General features: G+C 45.7%; 1 protein-coding gene across 1 annotated transcript in view; it reads right to left on the minus strand.

Annotated features, from left to right (window-relative positions):
* The window catches only part of LOC148011159 (COP9 signalosome complex subunit 6-like), an 81,585-nt gene that overhangs the window by 11,323 nt on the left and 53,550 nt on the right, over positions 1-16,712 (minus strand). Inside the window, exons 3-6 of the mRNA XM_087670698.1 lie at positions 14,310-14,403; positions 14,161-14,222; positions 14,001-14,079; positions 13,758-13,850 (exon numbers count right to left, since the gene is read on the minus strand). Coding sequence (XP_087526824.1) covers positions 13,758-13,850; positions 14,001-14,079; positions 14,161-14,222; positions 14,310-14,403 — 328 coding nt within the window. The remainder of the gene's footprint in view (positions 1-13,757; positions 13,851-14,000; positions 14,080-14,160; positions 14,223-14,309; positions 14,404-16,712) is intronic.

Here is a 16,712-nt window from a genome sequence, read left to right on the forward strand (position 1 = left end):
CGAACATGAAAAGGCCAGGCCTGAGACTTCCAATACATAAACTTGGCCACCATTTTCTAAGAAATCCACTGTAGAAGCTGCTTTGGGGGAACATCAACACCCAAAGGGTATCTAAGATGCCTGACAATGGAACCTCGAGGAGCAACCAGACCCTGCCAGTCCAAGGACTGCAAATCCGACTCCGTGCAGCTTAGAATGGCTGACTTGAGCGCATTGATACGAAGGCCTGACGCCTGACCAAAGAGACCCCAAACATCCAATGCTTTTCGAAGGTTATCCTTGTCCGCACGCAAAATCATAAAAGTATCATCCGCCAGGGATTGGCTAATGAAGTGTTGTCCTGTAGGAAGTGACAGTCCGGCCAACTAGAAGGAGGCGGCCATATGTGATAACATGGAAAGAACTGGGTGTGTCGCAAGGGCAAAGAATAAAGGGCTCAAAGGGCACCCCTGTCGGACAGAACGGGCAAGGACAAATGGCTCAGTAACACCTCCGTTCAGCATGACTCGCGAAGACGCAGCAGTGCTAATGGTGTAGATCAGACGAGACATCCAAAGCACCAAAGCCCATAGCAGACATAAGGTCAGCAACGAAAGACCAGTCCAGATAGTCAAAAGCCTTTTCCAGGTCCAGTTGAATCAGTACCACCTCCTGATTAGAATGCCGGGCATAATCAATGGCCAATTGGGCATTCAAAACATTGTGTAGAATATTTCGGCCCTTAATGAAACCATACTGGAGAGGGTGCACAAGGGCAGGGAGATGCTTATGGAGCCGATTCGCCATCACTTTGGAAAAGATTTTGTACATTGAACCCATCAAAGAAATGGGACGCCACTGTGTCAACTTAGATGGCGAAGGAACTTTTGGAAGCAGTTTAATAAGTCCTTGTTTCCATGAGGGAGGCATGATCCCCGTTTCCCACACCTGCTGAAACAAAGCCTGCAATGGTTTCGCCAGTTGGGTAGCGAAAGCTTCAAAGAACTCATTGGTGAGACCATCCCAACCAGGACTTTTATCTTTGGGCAAGCGTAACAAGACATCCATAACCTCTGCTTCACCAATATCTGACTCCAGAGTAGCTTGCATGTCCTGCGGAAGCTGATTGCGGACCAGGTCATAAAAAACCGAACGGGCCTGAGTAATTTGGGCGGAAGGTGGAGAAGCGGAACCGAGAAGGTCACGGAAATAATTCCTGCACATATGCACAATAGTCTGTGGATCCAGGATAAGGTGGCCTTGTGCATCCTCGAGTCTGGTCATATTCTCTCGAGCAGGAGGGGCATGGAGAGCTCGAAAGAACTTATGGGTCTGACATGCACTATCTTGCAAAGTCTCTGTCAGATGTTGCAATTTGGCCTGCTGATACGATTTTAACTGGAATTCTTTAATAAGATCGGCCACCCGCATGGCCAGTGCAAGCAGAAATGCATCATCCGGAGTGTCCACCAGCAGGGAGCGAACCAAAACCAGCAGGTCCTCCGCTGCCTGTCGACGGCGCCGACAAAGAGAGGCATGATAGATCCCATATTGCCGAGCAACCCGCTGCACATTAGAGAGCAATCTTTCAAATGACGCAGTGCCCTGAGAGGAAAAGTCCAAGAAGAATCTATCAAGCAATTGCTGCATATAGCCCTGGAAAATTGTATGCTTTAAGTAGGACGAGTTGAAACGCAAAGGGAGTCTCTCCAAAAATTGCTTGAAAGGGGCAATGGGTTGTGCAAGCAACTCGAACTGCAGAGGGAAATGGTCCGACAAGACATATTGCTGCAACACTTTTATTTCGAGCATCTCAGGCAGAAAATCATCATTCTGCATGATATATATACGGTCCAACCGCGACCATGTTGTGGCATACTGGGCCGAATGGAAAGTAAAGCCTAGAGAAGACGGGTGTAGCCAGGACCAAAGATCTTGCTTAAGAACAGCAAGAGCCAACTCTTGCCACATACGACTTTCCGGCGCATCCATGACCGAGTGTTCCGATGTAGACTGGGAAGAATCAACACACATATTGAAATCCCCCATGAAGAAGCCCCGTCTGCCAAGTGACAAGGAAGTCTGTAAAGTCTGCCAAAGCTCCCGGCGAGATAACGAATCATTCGGAGCATAGAGGCCAAGTAACCATAGGATTTCCCCTTCGAATAAGATTTCAACCACCAAAAAGCGGCCATGAACATCATTTCTAATAAGAACAGGCTGATATTTGGCATGTACAATCATGAGCATACCCGAGTAATGCATGGCCTGTGTTCCTGCATAGAACAAACGAAAGCCATGGCAATCCACAACTTTACCGGCATCACTGTGACTCTTGTGCTCAACAGCGCACAGGACATCCCACTGATTCTCATATATTGCTTGTGGCGAGAACAAATTCCTCGCACATTCCACGTGGCTATTTTCATGTGTATACAAAACACAATCAGGTACGAGGCACAACTTGCCTCGATTTGACTTTGTCGGCGAGAATGTCCAGGACTCCCTCATCCAAGAAATCCGCCAACACCGCAAAAGAGTTCTGAGGACTAGATTTGGAAGTAGACGGCATATCTGCTTGCCTGGGGTTGGAACGTGGGTAACGACGGTCCCACGTAGTAATAACATTGCCTCTGGTATCAAAAGCCAGCTGGGCAGGTGGACCCTTTAGGCGATCCGAATACATTTTCCTGGCGGGCTGATGACGGGGAGCTGAAGAAACCATAGCAGGAGCAGAGCGCTCGGAAGACATCATTTCCTTCATGCGCATATAGGTTCGCATGGAATCTTGTGAGGTAGTAGGCACAGTACTCTCCATGCCAGCACCAATCCTGTTGCCTTTTTTGGACGAACTTCAACCCAATCAGTGGCACGGGAATCCAGACCCGAAACCTGTTGTTTGCCTTTGGCCAGAACTTGGGGCGGGTGGATAGTATCCAACGACGGAGCATCACACACCATATCTTCCATGGGCGGAGCAACATGACCCGCATCTGAAACGTGTTGTTGCTCTGGGCATTCAGCCATAAAGTGCCCCAACTGTCCACAGGAAAAGCAATGGCCTGCAAAATTGCCCCATTTCAAACGAAAGTGTAACGGATGCATACCAGAGCAATTGAGGCGTAACCACGCAGGCCGTTTCCTTGCAGTATCCCATAACATGCACAAGCGGTTGCGATTCACAGCCCTGAGACTGGGAGGGACCAGAACCGTGCCCACAGCGGCCATAGCATCCTTCAATAGCGGCCAATAAACAGCCGGACAGTTTTCCACTTCTACCCACACAGGGCATTCACGTTGCAGGAGGCGCTGGAAATCTGCCATCGGGCGCCATGGAACCACATGAACCAACCGACGATCAAAAAACAAAGGCAGTTTAGACAGGAGAGCAGCACGGTGCGTCTCTGTTTTCAAGAGGACCTCAAAAAAACCTCGGGATCCAACAAAAATCTCTTCAACACATTCCCCTTGTAGCAGACTCTGCAACCATTGGCGAATACGGGAAAGCAGCGGGATGCGACCAGTGAAGAAGAGTATCACCGCGCGATCATAAAATACCGAAAAGGAGCGTAGGACAGCTTTCGGGTCGACGGTAGCTTCCAGAACATCGTCTGGAGCAGAGTCAGAGAAGGCTTCCTGATTATGTTGAACATATTCACCAAGCAGAGTGTTGGCAAATTCCAACAGATGCTCCCAGTCCACCTCCTGAGAGTCCACAGAATCCGAAGCAACCTGCGCATAGGAATGATCCGGAATAACACCTATCTCTTCCGGGGTATGCTTGGTATGTTTACCCGCAGGCTGGATGTCAGGACCCGGGGGCAATTCTTCAAGGCACGGAACCATATCTTCCGGTTCCTCAGCATCAGAGTCCGGGCCAAGTGCTGCCACCGTTTGGTCTATGAAATCCAGATCCAAACCAGCCATCGTGTACGACGAGCTGATCTCGAAGAAGGACTAACCGACAGTGCAGATCAGTGTCAGCTGCGTTAGAAAGCTGCACCCCTATAAGCTGGTTGCGCACACGGTGGAGGACGACCCGCAAGACGTCACACGGACAGGTTGCAGGCGTTAAAAGTCTGGGACGACCACCACGGTGGCTGACGGGCGAGGGCAGCGTCTCTCTTTCTCTCGCTCTCTCTCTCGCGCCTTCTCAGGCAAAACAGGACGGGCACTGGAGAAGCAGCTTCAGGTGTAGCCCGCCCCAATATCGCGAGTGACAGGGCGCAACCCTAACAGTGCACGTGCAAGAGAGCGAACCACAGGGGGGGCAGAGGACGGCAGGGCTGGACAGGCGACGAACGAAGGCAGGGGCGGCGACGGTCAACAGGGCCCAGGTCCAACTGCAGGACAGGCGAGGCAGCAACGGCGCAGGGCAGGGGTCGGGCGCGGGCAGAAACCCTGACGCGCAGGGCGGACGGGCGCCAACCAGGCGGACGATAGCGACTGCTAGCGAGCAGGCGCCCGACGGGCCAGACAGGCGCAGGATGAAGCGGAGGGCGAAACGGCGAATCGTGACAGGTCAGACGACCATCTGCAGGGCGACAGAAGCAGGCGGCGCCATCGCGAGCCTTCTCCCCACCATCGCGATCTTCTTTCTCGTCCCACTCTCTCTCTCTCTCTCTCTCTCTCTCTCTCTCTCTCTCTCTCTCTCTCTCTCTCTCTCTCTCTCTCTTATGGACCTCCATCCTCCATAGCCTGCTAGGCACACATCAACTCCATGTTGAGCTAAAACATGCTTCTCAACTGATTAGCATTCTTAAACAACCCCAAAACAAATTAATGAAAAACCCTAAAAAGGGGAGTGGTCCGAGAGAGTTTCAGTGGTCCCCCAAAAACCCTAATTTTTTGGGGGACCCTTTAAGTTCTATAAATAGATAGGCTGCCCCCATTCACCCTCATTCCTGCCTGTGCAGGTTTCACACCCTTGAGTACAGATTTCAGCTATCAATCTACCTCTATATGGTTGTCCAGCCTTCAAGACTGTTGTTTTGCGTTTAGGTTTGAGTTTTACTTTCTGTGTTTGTGTTTGTCTCTTTGTGTTTCTATCATGGTCGTACACTCTATGTTTCCTCAGTGCAAACCCTAGCAGTTTTCTTCGTACTCCATGTTGAGCTAAAACACGCTTTTCAGCTGATTAGCATTCTCAAACAGCCCCAAAACACACTTAATTAATGAAAAACCCTAAAAAGGGAAGCAATCCGAGAGAGTTTCAGTGGTCTCCCAAAAACCCTAAATTTTGGGGCACCCTTCTACATCTATAAATAGACAGACTGTCTCCATTTAGTCTCATTCCGTCTGTGCAGGTATCACCCTCTCCACTACAACCATCAGTCTACCTCCACATGGTTGTCCAGCCTTCACAACTACTACCACCTTTCCCTCCAGCCTCACAATGCCCTGGCGCCTTCTTCGAGTTGTCGCCCACTGTCTAGCGCTATCTCCCAGGCTGCGTTTGGCCCCCAGCTCCCATCGCCAGCATCTCCAACATTAGGCGACATCCTACAGCCTGCGTTTGCATCCTTCTCCAGTCGCCTAGCATCATCTCTCCTCTCTGCAGCTGTCGCCTCTATCTCTGACAGCCCCTGGTGTCAGCGTTTTGCAGTTTCCTCTCACTTCACACTCCGACTAGTGATTACAAACTTGGGATCTGTCTTCAGTGGATGTCACACTCCAACATTGCTCTACCCTTAAGCACACTCTACACTCTTACATTCACTTATAGCATTCATTTACTTCAGAGTTGTATTTTCTCTCTCCCTTCTTTTATTTGTGTTTGAGCTTCTATATTTGAGTTTCGAGTTTTACATTTAGGGTTTTGAGTTTTTCTCTTTGTGTCTGTGTCCGTTTCTTTGTGTTTTTGTCGTGGTCATACATTCTGTGTTTCCTCAGTGCAAAACCTAGCAATTTTCTTCACATGGTATCAAAGCCGGTACTCTTGTAAAGGGTATCCTGGGGATATTGTGAAGAGCTAGTCTTTGTGCAAGGCACACAATACAACTCGTAACCGAATCGCAATGTCCCAAATACCTTCTTCTCCAGTTCCTATGATGTCCTATCAAGCTTCTCTATCACTGAGGGCCGTGAGACAGCATTATGGACTCCATGAGGAAGACAACACTCTACTTTCACCCTCACCATCTTTTGCTACTCCTATTCCATATTTCACTAACATGACAAAGGAGGACTTTGAGGAGTACCATCGCAAGAAATACGGTGATGTTTACACCTCTCCTACAAGCTTTGCTACCACATTTGGACCGGTTGGTGAGGTTGGCCACCTCTCTGATCATGGAGAACATACGGCATTCGGAACATTTGGCGATCCATCTTCATCATCTCAACCAAGTCCAATGTCAGGTTTGTACAATCCTTTTGAGTTGCATGAATCAAAACCCTCACATGTTTCTTCTTTTGAAATACAAGATCCGAATGACTTTGCGTATGTAAACTTTAATAGAGGGGGCTCACGAAGAAGCAAAATTCAGGTACATCTATAGCTTCCGTTTCATTTGAGCATGTCACACACACTTCTCACTTCCCTCCCATCCCTCCCTCTTCTTTATCACACCTTGATCACCTCTCATCATCTTTCTAAAACCTTGGATTACACTCCACATCTACATCACACACCCTAGGGGTTGGATCTTCCATCTCCACTCCTCGCACCTTCTCCTTCTCCACCCCATTCTCTACCTCTTTGCACCATGGTATTTCGTTAGGGGGAATGCCACCCTTTAACACAGTGTCTCTCACCTTTCAGCAAATGAGCACACCCATAGCACCTTGGATGACTGTGATGGGCATCCCCCTCACTATCCCCAACTTCCCATTTCACATGACCACTCTAACGCAGGGGTTTTCATCCTCAGCTTATGATGCGTCTTCACAATCTCCTTGGGTTACACCTACGTAGGGATTCCCATCTTCTTCTCCCCGTGTTCCCATCCTACCTCCTTGGGTTACTCATGTGGCTACCATGCCTATGCCTAGTCAGCCCATCCCTACCTATGGATCCACCTTGCACACTACCCGCATGCTTGATAGGCACTCTCGAGCCCATTCCCAAGTGTACTCCACTACCCCATCTTTCCCACACTACACTTCTTCACACTATCCATCTTTGAGCACTCCCACTCCTATTGCAACGGCCAAGAATGCCTTCACGGATAAGACTCATTTGAACGGGTCGAATTTCACAACTTGGTCGAATATCATGCAACAAGAGCTTGAGTCTTTGGACCTCGTCATTGGTCTATAGCCTATATGGCGACCCTCGACTAGCTCACCCTGACTAGAACCATCAATGTAGAGCCCGCAATGCCACAATCAATGTTGAGCTGATGCAAGGATTGCTTTCTCAGTTTCACTCTCAGTTCCAGCACTTCCAGCTCGCGTTAGAGTGTTGGAGTCACCTTCTCGACCCCTATGCGGCTCGAACTCCCAAGATGCAAAGGCAAGCCAATCAAAGGGTGACTCCTCTTCCTCAGATAGAACCAAAGAATCTAGACCTATCTGGCAACAACTCCCTATGAAAAACCAATTTTGCACACACTGCCAAAGAGCGGGTCATGTGGACAAAGAGTGTCACTCCAAGGCCCAAGGTCTTCCACCTAAAAAGCCTCAGCAGACCGCTGGGACTGCACACTCCAGTGGAGCTACGCCTTCCGCTCCTACTTCATCTGCTGCGTCAACACCCATTGTTGTTGCTAGACATATGGCCCGAGCACAACCTCACTAGACAGTCTCTTTCACTACCCCTGAGAGACTGGCTGATTGGTCTATAGGTTCTGATCCCATTGCACTTCATGCATCCATCTCACCTTCCTCTCCACCTCATCAGGCATTCCCTTGGCAGAACCCTGCTACTGGATGTAAGTGATAGTAGCCACATTCTTAGACTAGCATGTCTCTAGGTCCTTTCGGATACCCTAGGTCAGTCTAGCATTCATTTTTCATACTCTTAGAGTCAGGCCCATAGGATTCATTATCCTTAGCTTTTCCATTCTTTTGTCTTCCACTGCATTTACTCACACACATACACATTCATTGCATTTATTTTCAGTTAGATTTTATTTCTGTTATATTTTGCTTTGGTGCATCTCACTATTGACCTCTATGTTTGGAGATTCTCATCTCTTTTGCAAGGTTTTGTCTTTTAATATAGAGCTAACTTGCGCATTTCTTTGGTCCTACCTGGGCTAGAGACGTGGGGATGCACACCGTTTCTTTCATGGTTTTATCATCCTAGGAGTGCTTGCTCTTCTTCCAACATGGCAGTTTCCCTACCGGAGGCGGATCGTGCAGCATCTCTCTCGATGCTATCATGGCGGTAACTTCTCCCTTGCTCTTCCAGCAGGGTGCTTCATCTACTTCATCTTCTTTCATTCCTTATGGTTCTCGGCACCATATGAAGACCGACATCAGGCTCCTCTTTCTTCTTCGGTATCTACATCCAGGTTGAGAGGGGATTCCTACCTTTCTTCGTATTCTACAAGCTTCAACGCTTTGTATTCGACATCGGCTTCTCCCCTCCTATTGTACTTTTTCCCCTTTGCATTATATAATTTTATCCTTATACTAGGGCGCTTGGGCAAGTGAACAATTTTCCCACGAGGGACACTGTCCAAGTGGCACCTGCTGCATGAGCATTCTTTAGCATATAGCATACCTTGCATCTCCTTGTGCAGAGCATCACTTGACCACATCCTAAGTTGTTTCCACCAGCGGCTGTTTTACTCAACACCACCATCTTCCTTCATCACATGGATACCTCATCACCTATTTTTCCTCGTCATTGACACCCTTGGGTGGATGGGTATGCTTGTACTATTTTGTGATGTGTTGAATGTACCCTCCCTACTCCCGTCTTCTCGGTCATTATTACTCAATTGGCCGCATCCCATAAAATTCACCTCACGTATTCAAAAAAAAAAAAGTTCAATGTGGTTCCATCCGCCTTTGTAGACCTTGGTAGGCCACTCGGCAACCAACGTTGCACCCTTTGTCCGATGCCCTGTCCTCTCTGGCGTGACTACTTGGATTCCCTTAATAAGATAACAATCGCCTCTGTAGTCTTGGTAGACCACTGGGCAGCCGACATGCACCCTTTGTCCGATACCTTAGCTGCTTTGGGGTGGAACGCCTTGGAGTAAGTAAACATCACAGTGAGGTTGGCCTAACCTTTCAGCTCAATTTTGGGCCTGAGAGGGGGTGTTGAGCTAAAACACGGTATTCAGCTGATTAGCATTCTTAAACAGCCCCAAAACACACTTAATTAATGAAAAACCCTAAAAAGGGAAGTGGTCCGAGAGAGTTTCAATGGTCTCACAAAAACCCTAATTTTTGGGCCACCCTTCTACATCTATAAATAGACAGGCTACCCCCATTTAGCCTCATTCCGTCTGTGCAGGTTTCACACTCTCCAGTGCAGATTGCAGCCATCAATCTACCTCCACGTGGATGTTCAGTCTTCACGACTGCTACTACCTTTCCCTCCAAGCTCACAGTGCCCTGGCACCTTCTTCTAACTGTCACCCACTGTCAAGAGCCATCTTCCACGCTGTGTTTGGCCTCCATCTGCCATCGCCAATATCTCCAACATCAGGCGACATCCTACAGCCTGTGTTTGCATCCTTCTCGAGCCGCCTGGCATCATCTCTCCCCTCTGTAGCTATCACCTCTGTCTCTGGCAGCCCTTGGTGTCAACATTTTGCAGTTTCCTCTCTCTTCACACTCCGACTGGTGATTACACACTTGGGATCCGTCTCTGATGGACGTCACACTCCGACATTGATCTGCCCTTGAGCACACTGTACACTCCTACATTCATTTACAGCATTCATTCACTTCAGAGTTGTGTTCTCTCTCTCCCTTCTTCTATTTGTGTTTGAGTTTTGAGTTCTGCATTTAGGGTTTGAGTTTTGCTCTCTATGTCTATGTCTGTCTCTTTGTGTTTCTGCCGTGGTCGTACACTCTGTGTTTTCTCAATGCAAACCCTAGTAGTTTTCTTCACACTCCATATCCTACAACAACAATATTCATCTTCATATATCTCATAGTGGCTACTACACTAAGTAGTGACCCCATGGTAGACATACTATCGATACAATACCTTGGATGTATGCTGAATATATCTGAGAACCACTATATTCAAGAGCTGTCCAAAACTGGGAGTGGAAGTGCTACCTCCGCCTCGAGTATCAAGCAATGCTTTGGACCCCTACTCTGTTGAAACTCACTGAGCCCGAATGGAAGTCGGCTCTAACTTAAAGGCATGTAAGGAAAGCTGTAATAACTAAGGATGCTCTACCAAGTCATCTTCTTCCATCCATTTTGCATCCATTGGTGAACAATTCTAAAACTTCACCAAACATCTTATAGAAACTTTACCCATGACCTTTCTTTCCTTATGTGCCAAGATCTGCTCCGGTACCAAGATCTCCTCCAGCTTCTCAACCTCAGCTTGAATTTTAGTAAATACATCCTCGCGCGCATCACCACGAAAAGGCCTCAACAATCTAACATGAAAGGCATTGTGTAGCCGTCAATGTGGAGGTGATTTCAGTCAATATGCCACATAGTTGACCTTTTCCAACACCTGAAAGAACCCATAGTACCTCATACTTAATTACAAATACAACCTCTCTCTTTCTTTCATCTTTTTCATCTCTGCAAAACGAGTTACACACTCTTTAAAGAGCCGTAATTGTGAGGTCCCTATCTCCCCCTTCCCCACTTTGGAGCTTTATACCTATGCATTGGTGTGGAGTGTGAGGTCCCTCTCTACCCCTTTCTCACTGTGGGGCTTGGTAATTATGCATTGCCATTGAAGCCAAGTGCACCTAAATGAAGAGTAGTGGCACGCTCAATTGTGGCCCTCTATGTATGATGCCCCATACTTTATAATGAACCCTCACATGTGCATCATCACGAGGGTGTACTCCAAGAATGTGTCTACGTTGTACCATTCAAGATCAAATCTTTGTTCTGACATCTCATGTGTTCTTCCTGTGCCATGTTGAGTGGATGAAGGAGAGTGAATTGAGTCATAAAAACATGAAACAAGGATCATTGATAGGGATGGGAATAGCAAGAAAGGCAAACCTATGGAAAGGGAATAGGAATGCCAGTAAAATTCATTTAAAAAGAAAATTTGTTATTATTTTGCTTATAGTTCATGTATAATTTTGCAGCTAATATATATAATGCACAAGGACAAAGCTTAAGTGGGAGAAGAGAGAAGTGGGAAAAGAGGGAAAAGAAAGAAGTGGGAGAGGGGGGAGAAGGAAGAAGAGAGAAGAGAAGAGAAGGGAGAAGCTGAGAAGAGATGGTGAGCACATAGGAGGAGCAAGTGAGGATCGAGATGAAGGCAAGATGGCAAACGCAGGTGTTGGGCAAGTGGGAGATGAGAATCCGAAACACGGAACAAAGCATCTTTGGCGGGAGAGGCAAGGAGAAAATTTGTGACACGACATTCCAGCTCCAGCCGTCATGACAAGGTGTCCATTTTGGAACGCATTTCAGCTGGCATTCCCTGCCTACAATAGGACAAGATACGTCGCGCCCAGCTGAAATGCATTCATGGCTACAATCAGACGGGAACACCATGTTGGCATTCCAAGACCCTGTTCCAGCCATTTCCTATCACACTGAGTTGAGTGCAAGTGTCTTACAGCAATGCCTTAGCCATAATTGAGCTCATGCATGGTCCAATTCCCAAATTCCACTAGTTATAGCATTTTAGTGGTAAAACTTGTTTTAACGGGTAAAATAACACAATGTGGTCTAACCTTATGCAACATGTGTCCAATTCCCAAGATCTATGAGGACCTCGTTTAAGAGTAGGAAGTCCAATCTGACCCTCAACGGTCTTCATATGCAGTTGTACACTCCTAAAAGATTCGCAATGCCTCAACCATGGTTAAGCTCATGAAAGGTTTACTTCAGCTCATGAAACTGGCTGCTATGCAGCTCGTGATCCTACCCATCACATCAACCTTGTTCAAGAGCTCTAAGAGTTCAAAACCACTAAGATGGATAACTTAAACATCAAATTGACTGAGTATCAATGATTGCTTGTGAAATTCATCATCACTGGCCCTCCTAAATTGGATGATGACCAAATCACTCTATTGTCAAACAAGTTGCTATCTAAATTTCAATTTCAGCAGCATACCATCTCTGAAACTCTGTTGCCCACCTTCTGACAATGTGACTATCAACTATTTCCATTCAAGTGCACAAGAAATCCCCTGCTCCATCTTCAAAGGGGAGCAAAGCAAGGGGGTGGAAAGAACAAAAACAAAATCTAAAAATACTAGTGAGGATTAACGCAATTCCCTATAAAAACTAATACCATTTAGCCAAGCATACCCAACAAGGATAGATTTTGCTACCATACTTAAAAGACAAACAAGTTTGATGATCAGTATTGATCTAAGGACAAGGGCGCCTAGCTCAAAAAACCCCCTCGAACCCAATGCCCAACCCCATCTAGTGTGGATAATGTCCTGTTAATTGTTGATCTAAGGACAAGGGCACCTAGCTCAAAAAACCCCCCTAAACTCAAAACCCAGCCCCATCTAGTGTGGATAATGTCGTGTTAATTAATGAGGCTAACTAATGTGACCTTACAAGAAACACTAAGAGATGAGATCATCCGTGTTTTATTTCAATGTGCGTGCGAGGTTCAAGGTACATGACTAGTTATGCACAGGTGTATTTGTGTGAACATGCGCTTGGAATGATGACAGGTTTTAAATCAATTAATGAGTGAACATGGCTTAGGACCATTAAGTAAAGGGTACTGTATGGCTTACAAACTCCAACATCCTGCCAGTAGTAAGATTGATCCCGCACTTCGTGTAATAAGCTTAATAAGAAATTGGGGGATACTAATAATATTGTCTCAAAGGATAAGATTACAAAAAAAATTTGACCGAGAGTCACTACTCATAAGCCAAAGAGGACTTTAGATATTCATAATAGACAAACAAGGAATAGTATGTACCAAGTGTGTCTAGTAAGTGCGTGAGCACCTTACAAAGGAGGTTTCCTACCATACAATTAGACCGTTCTAGTAATGTTTTCGAGAACAAAAACGTTTTGTAAGGCGATGTCAAGGTTTCGCTCCTAACTGACTGCCAAGCACTCCAAGTAGCACTCCAAGTTTCAAGGGATACAAAGCTTGGTTGCAGCAAAAGCCTTCCGATGAGCAGTGCCTTTGGCACTTTCAGTTAGGCCACTTTGGATATGACTCTCTTTATGAGCTGTCTAGACCTAGTTGCTTGATGTCCTCCCACACCTGAAACTAACTTGCACTGTGTGCCAACCATCACAGTTGGGGAAATAAGGAAAAACCCCTTTCGGCAGAGCTACTCATAAGCTGAGGGGATACTGAGACTGATTAACCTCAATCTCAGTGTTTAATCGTCCATTACACCCTTAAATAGTTCTCAATATTATTTTCTCACTGTGGATGATTCTTTCAGTACATGTAAACCAACACCCTACCCCTTTCTCTGCTATAATCACCTCCTTACAGTTTCTGCCAGTCCTCACCTTCGTCCTCAACCTTAATAACCAAACCTTACAAACCAAGAGTCAAAAAACTGACAAGAAGGGTCCACTTTTAAGTGTTTCAATTTCCATTCTATACATCATACAACAAATCTACATAACTACTGGCTGATCTCAACACAACATGCAGAGCAGGGTAATCATGTTAGCTCCACCACCGAAGGTTGACCTAGCTCAAGCAAGGTTCATTAACATACCTTTCTGAATAGAGACGAGGAAATGGTGGAGAACCCTTATTCTGGAATTCAGCATTTTGACTGCACTATGTATACTAGTCAGGTGCGCTGCCACTGCTCAAACATCCACGGCATTAAAAGCATAGTCAATTTACATGACTTCCTTGCCCCTTGATATACTACATCAGACCAAGATCTAATTAAATTATACTTCACCTCCACATCTAAGAAAATAAATGTCAGAACCAGAGGCCAAAAACTTACACTGAGTTGCAGCTGAGCTTCCATCCGAAGGCTTAATGTGTGCAACATGATCAACAGAAATGCGCTCAGCCTCAACTGTCTGTCAGAAAAGTTTCTTTAATTGCATTTTAGGATGAAAACTAGTTTTGTGTACTAACATCACAACAAGACAAGAGCCTACCTCGATTGTATAGCTAGACTTAACAAATATTAATGAGGGAACTCCTTCAATAACATGCAATTCTACAGAGACAAGAAGCATATTAACAAATCTTGGATGCAAGAAAACAAATGAAGTAAACAGCACTCTCAAAAACAATGGCAGCATACCACTTTCATAAATGGTGATTGGTAAATCTTTTTGTGCATGATTGATGGCTGGATTCAAAAGCATATATGCTGGATTCTCGTTGATGTCCATGAGCTGTGAACAATGCATATCTGTTAGTTTGAGCACAAGTGCAGATCCAAGACCAGCTTTAGTAGACCAACCTATTTGTGTTACTTTAAATCTGTCCAACATGAGAGTGATAGAAAACTGAGTATAGTTTGAACTCCAAACTGGCTATAGATCATCACATCAATAATACAGTGTGTACATGCGTCACCAGGATGTACTTTTCTATGTTTAGGATTAACATGAGATTAACTCCTAGCTCTTTGGGCAAGCAAGAGATTGCATAAGTTATGCAAGATATGGGCATGTCCATCAGTGGAAAGCAGTGTAAGAGAACCGAACATTAGTTATTTATTTAATGTACAAGTTTTATGTGCACATTCAAATAATTTGAGGCTGTTTGAAGTTCAACTTTGAACCTTCGTGCCAAAGTTTCATTAAAATGATTAAATTTGGGTAGAGAACCTGAGCTTGCACAGAAGGCAAGAAACTTCAATGCTTTTTGTGCAAAAGCATGAGAGAGCTGGGAAAAGCGTTAAGTATAGTGAGCAGTCATTGCAGCAAGGAGTGAAGTCATGGCTGTTTCCACAGGTTCTTGGATAGTTTTTCTCTCTCCACTATTGTGGATGCAAGGATGAGCTGTTTTTCTTCTTTCCCAAGCACAAGGATGTCCATCAATGGCAAAGGTTCAGTGTGAAAGAGCTGGACATTAGTTAGTTATTTAATGTACAAGTTTTACGTGCACATTTGAATAATTTGAGGCTTTTTGAATCATAGCGCCAAAGTTTCATTAAAATGCTTAGATTTTCGTAGAAGACCAGAGTTTGGGCCTGGGGCCAAGACACTTGAAAGCTTTTTATTCAAAAACATGAGGAGAGCTGGGAAAAACGTAAGTAAAGTGAATGTGCCAGTTTTGGGCAAATCATGGCAGTTTTCTGCATAGTTATGCCAACAAGGCGTAACGTCATAGCTGTTTCCACAAGTTCGTGAGTAGTTTCTCTCTCTTCTCCCCCAGTGTGCATGCAAGGATGGGCTGCTTTTCTTCTTTCACGAGCACAAGTCATAGCTGGACAGTAACATGCAAGGCTGGAAGAGTTTGTGCTGTGCTAGTAACAGCTGCGGGCAGCTTTCGACATCCCAGCACAACCTTCCTGTCTAGAACTGCGTGAAGGCTGCATACACCCTTTTCTCTCCTCAGAGCACACCAGCATTGCTGTTGCCAGTTGTCATGGACCACATGCAAGCATGTCCAGTTTTGTGCAAAGATTGCATGCTTTCATAGGATATCTGCTCAAATATGATGTGTGAGAGTCACAGTTGGAGAGAACAATGGAGGGCCAAGTAATGTGACGGTGCAGGGAAAATTTGTGAGAGTGGAAACTAAAGGTTGTCAGTTATGGGCTGCTAGTGATTGACACTCTTATGTTCCTAAGCAATTATATGTTGTTTGTATATAGTTGGAGCAGCTCTCAATAATCTTACAAAAAATTCCACAAGGCACACCAAGCTTTGGGGACAATCTATGTTTTGTACAAGTTGATGTATGTTGAGTGTATGTTTGGTTGCACTAAGTGTATGGTTGTTTACATTGCATGCTTTCTCGTGTTGATGATGTATCACCAGTCATGGATTCTTTGGGACGGTGTTTGCCCAGGCGTGGAGTGATTGTGCGATTAATTTAATGGAAAATAAATGATAATGAAAGAATTAATTGATGCACAACAATACTCGATCACGAATGAGAAGTAATGAATTAATGAGTGAGAGAGAGTACAACGCTCACGGCAATCACACTGAATAATACCACACTTGTGCAAAATGAGGCCTAATAGGAAGGAGGAGGAAAAAGAGTGGAGAAATGAATAAAGGCCGGACCAAAAAGGGGATAGTTGCCTAAGGAGGAGATAGGGCATGTATAAAAGTCAAAAAGTAAAAGAAGAAGCTTATTCTTGGTGTGTGGCCAAACTTGCTCTCTTCTTGCTTCTTGCTCTTGTTTCATTCTTATGTATGAGGAAGAGAGGGAATGTGAGAGAGAGAGAGAGAGAGAGAGAGAGAGAGAGAGAGAGTGTGTGTGTGAGTGAGGGACCAAGGAGAAGCTTCACTTCTTCTTCTTCTTCTTCTTCTTCTTCTTCTTCTCGCATGCATCGCTATGAAGCTTGAAGCTTGGAGCTTGGAGCTTGGAGATGGAGCTTGCTTGAAAATGCATCGTGGATCATGGAGCTACCAATACATTCGTGGAAGGAGATAACTCGATCGGATTCAAAGGTAAGTTCACTACATTTGGGTGAGGGAGAGTGCGCACATCTATGTGAGAGGTAGCTATAGCTCTCAACTTG

This window comes from Lygodium microphyllum, chromosome 28, assembly GCF_053477565.2.
Source record: "Lygodium microphyllum isolate KBCC chromosome 28, Lygodium_microphyllum_v1.1.10, whole genome shotgun sequence".
Taxonomy (NCBI): domain Eukaryota; kingdom Viridiplantae; phylum Streptophyta; class Polypodiopsida; order Schizaeales; family Lygodiaceae; genus Lygodium; species Lygodium microphyllum.